The 3,433-nt window shown below is 46.3% G+C and overlaps 1 protein-coding gene across 1 annotated transcript; it reads left to right on the forward strand.

The window, feature by feature from the left end:
- The first annotated feature begins 343 nt into the window (after positions 1-343).
- LOC105698577 (uncharacterized protein F54H12.2-like) lies at positions 344-1,745 on the forward strand. Its single transcript, XM_012422935.2, has 3 exons — positions 344-1,158; positions 1,226-1,573; positions 1,619-1,745. Exons 1-3 carry the CDS (start codon positions 344-346, stop codon positions 1,743-1,745), a joined length of 1,290 nt encoding a protein of 429 aa, XP_012278358.2.
- The last annotated feature ends 1,688 nt before the right edge of the window (positions 1,746-3,433 follow it).

The raw sequence follows: 3,433 nt of genomic DNA on the forward strand, positions 1-3,433 counted from the left end.
AACATCAAAAACTAAATTCTTCGGACTTATAATTTATCAAGACATCTCGTTTCTCCACTAGAAAATCAACAGAAAAAGACAGAGTATTATCCATATTTATAGTACAATTATCCGTGGCTAGCAAAATAGGTAAACTTAAAGTAATTAAAACCGCATACCATACAAGTAGTACTGGAACCACTATGGGTAGACTAAACAAATGACGTCACCGGCGCCGAGTCAGTCACGTGCCCCACTCCTCTCATCTACCATAGTGCGGAGAGTGGTGGGGGTACGCTAGAACGCGAGTCGAGAATGAGAGACGGAGAGGGAGAAGGAGAGAGGGGGAGAGAGAGAGAGCACGATGGCCTTTCTACACGCGCATTCGCACGAGTGCCTGAAATCCGAACTTAGCCTCTTCTCGTTACCACCGACGCAAACGACGATCGATAATTCGCAATGGGTACACTATAAACCCATTTCCTCGTTGAGCGATGACTCACCCATCGAATTCGATGTGCCAGGACACGGTGATGGATACCGCGATTTTGCTCACACGATGCTCAGTGCTCGCATTGCGCTACAACCCGTAAATTCCGATATCGAGGTCAAAACTCTCAAAGATGTGGAAAACGTCGGGCCTATCAACAATCTTCTGCACTCCATGTTCAACCAGATGGATGTATTCTTCAATCAGAAACTCGTGTCACCGTCTAATAACGCCTACGTGTACAGAGCGTACATCGAGACCCTCTTGAATTACGGATCGGATGCTAAAAAATCGCATCTTACGAGCTCGCTGTGGTACGGCAATACAGCCGGTAAGATGAACTGCGTAGACGGCGATAACGAGGGTCACAAACGACGCTGCGCTTTGGCCGGCATTGGAAAGCCTATCAATCTTATCGGACATCTACACTGCGATGTCTTCAATCAAGATCGATTTTTGATAAACGGTGTAGAGACACGTTTGCATCTAATGCGCAGCCGCGACTCGTTTTGTCTCATGGACCCGACGGACTCGTTTAAAGTACAAATCGTAGAGGCGACTCTGCTCGTGCGCCGAGTAAACGTAAACCCCGGAATACTGTTGTCTCACGAGCGCGCGCTGGCTAAAACCACGGCGAAGTACGCGCTCACGCGTGTAGACGTGAAGGTCATGTCGATGCACGCCGGTTTGTATGGCGAGACACTGGATTCTCTGCCAATTGCCGAAACGAGTCATTCTCGGTTTCGTGGATAACAGAGCCTTCAATGGCGATCGCAAACTCAATCCTTTCAATTTTGCGCAACTACAACATCAATTATCTGTCTCTGTATGTGGACAGCAGCAAAGTTGTACGAGAATCTGCAGGCCATCACTCACCGTTCCTGGCCGAATATTCGCGCGTGGGTGCGAGAAGGCTAATCTCCTGTGCAACATTATGAACCGGGAGATCGTCAATCTGGAGGAGTCGGAAGAGTGCCCCGCGTTCAAAAATCTCCCTCAAGCCGGCGATCAGTGCGTATACCACGGTATACGCAAAGCTAACAAGCATTTCTCGTGCTCGCTGAACAACGCGAAGCATATACGCGAGTGGCTGGTGCGTAAGAGGTATCTTTAGCAAACAGACTGCCATCCGAGCTGTGCCGTTTGCAGCACCACCTCCACCACGATGTCGGCGGATACCGTCCTCCTCCTCCAGGAGTACGAGCGCACACCTCCCGAGCTAGGTAACGAAGGGGTGGACGAGCCAGACGGCGACGGTGGCTGCGCTACTTCATGAGCAACGAGGGCTGGTTATTAATGTTGCTAAATTGAACGGAGGTAGGACTACGGACTTCATTCGAGAACTATCCGCCCGGCGGTCAACAACGGCCAAACGAAAAAAAAAAAACCGATGGCCTGCCGATTCCGCTGCGTATGCCCCATCCATGAACAGCGTGGAGATTCGCGAGGCAGTGAGTGGACTACCCTCCAGGACTTCGGCGTGTATCCGGCCGATGAGATACCGAAGGTGTGGACCAAACCGGCATTTCTCGTGGTCAACACCGATGATCACACGAAACCCGGAACACACTGGATCGCCATGCACGTCGGCAGAGATGGACGAGGATACTACTTCGACCGCTACGGACTACTACCTATCATGCTCCAACACTTGGAAAGACTCCAATGAAACCCCGCGTCAGCACCAGGTTCAGTGTCCTGGAGGCGCTACCGAGCTCCCGGAATTTGAAGACGCTGCAAAAGGGGGGCCCCACCTAGGAGGGCCTCTTGCCCCTGCTCCTTGTCCAGGAGGCCACGGAAAATCTGGAGCTCGGCTGAGAGCGCACTCCGTTTTAGAATTTTCATTCCAACCCTTTGCTATTATCGCGATCAGGTACCCCCTTTTTGATATTAGCTTTTCGGGTCGAAGAATATTTCGGGATCGAGTTGTCGAGCGTCAGATTTGAAATTGTGTTTACCGGGAAGTGCCGTCACCCCTGATCGAGATTCGGATTGAGACTAGTTACTTGCGGAGTCCGAAAGAGTGTCGAAATTCTAGTCGGTCGAAATACATTGCACGAAATTTAAGTTAATGTGGACAGCCCCTATTCGGAAGTGATTAACGATCGGAAATTTGATATTATTGTTCGTGAGTTTATCGAACGGTGGTTGAAGTACGCGTATTATTTGGATATCCCTTCGATTGTCAGTGATATGTCTGCGTCTCAGATAAAGTTCCATTCTCTCAAACGAGTAATTTCTGCTTTGTCTGATCAGGGGGAACTTAATTACCGTTAGTGTCATTAAATTTAAATTTCAATTAATCTGAGTTGGGTAGTTCGCGGATGAACCTTCTTTATTTTGAGAATTCCCAACCTGACATTGAATTCTAATTGATTGACAATGTAGATTCAGTTAAGTCCGTGTGTCGATTGAACTATCAAATTTATACGAAACCTCGCGATTAACTTCACTCGTTCACCCATTATATTGTGTCATCTATGAAATTTTTGTGTTATTTATATGTAAAATTATTGTGTCATATATGAAACCTGTTGCGCTGTCATTCGTTTAATTTTAAATTTGATTGTGTCGGGTATTTCGTAACTTTTCATTTGAATTATTCCTTAGTCATCCCAAATAAAAAGAAATTCCTCTATCTTTTAAATTCTGAAACCTTGCATGTTGAGCGGTACACCGTGAATAAGTTTTCATATTATCAGTGCTACTTGAATTGTCGAACTATCACCCTGATATTAAATTTTGAGAGTTGCTCTGAATGTTTAATGGATGAACTGAAATTTTTTGATATTCGATTACGGATTTCACGGTGTTAATTTGTTTTGTCCCGGTTAATCGAGTCTCGCGGAATTCTTCATTTGTAATATTGTATTGTGTCTCTAAGAATTAATATAAAAATTTGATAGCGGAATGTAATTGGTCATTGAGCATGTATTCGGTATCGATCTGTCCATATTAGCTGTT

This window comes from Orussus abietinus, unplaced genomic scaffold (assembly GCF_000612105.2).
Source record: "Orussus abietinus isolate OABI.00-Male unplaced genomic scaffold, Oabi_2.0 scaffold739, whole genome shotgun sequence".
NCBI classification, from domain to species: Eukaryota; Metazoa; Arthropoda; class Insecta; order Hymenoptera; family Orussidae; genus Orussus; species Orussus abietinus.

What these genes read in the sequence shown, in the direction of transcription:
- LOC105698577 (XM_012422935.2), top strand. Translation starts at nt 344, where the DNA reads ATGGCCTTTCTACACGCGCATTCGCACGAGTGCCTGAAATCCGAACTT. An exon ending in ATGTCGATGCACGCCGGTTT is followed by an intron (nt 1,159 to 1,225) that starts GTATGGCGAGAC and finishes CGTGGATAACAG; the next exon opens with AGCCTTCAATGGCGATCGCA. An exon ending in GAGTGGCTGGTGCGTAAGAG is followed by an intron (nt 1,574 to 1,618) that starts GTATCTTTAGCA and finishes TGCCGTTTGCAG; the next exon opens with CACCACCTCCACCACGATGT.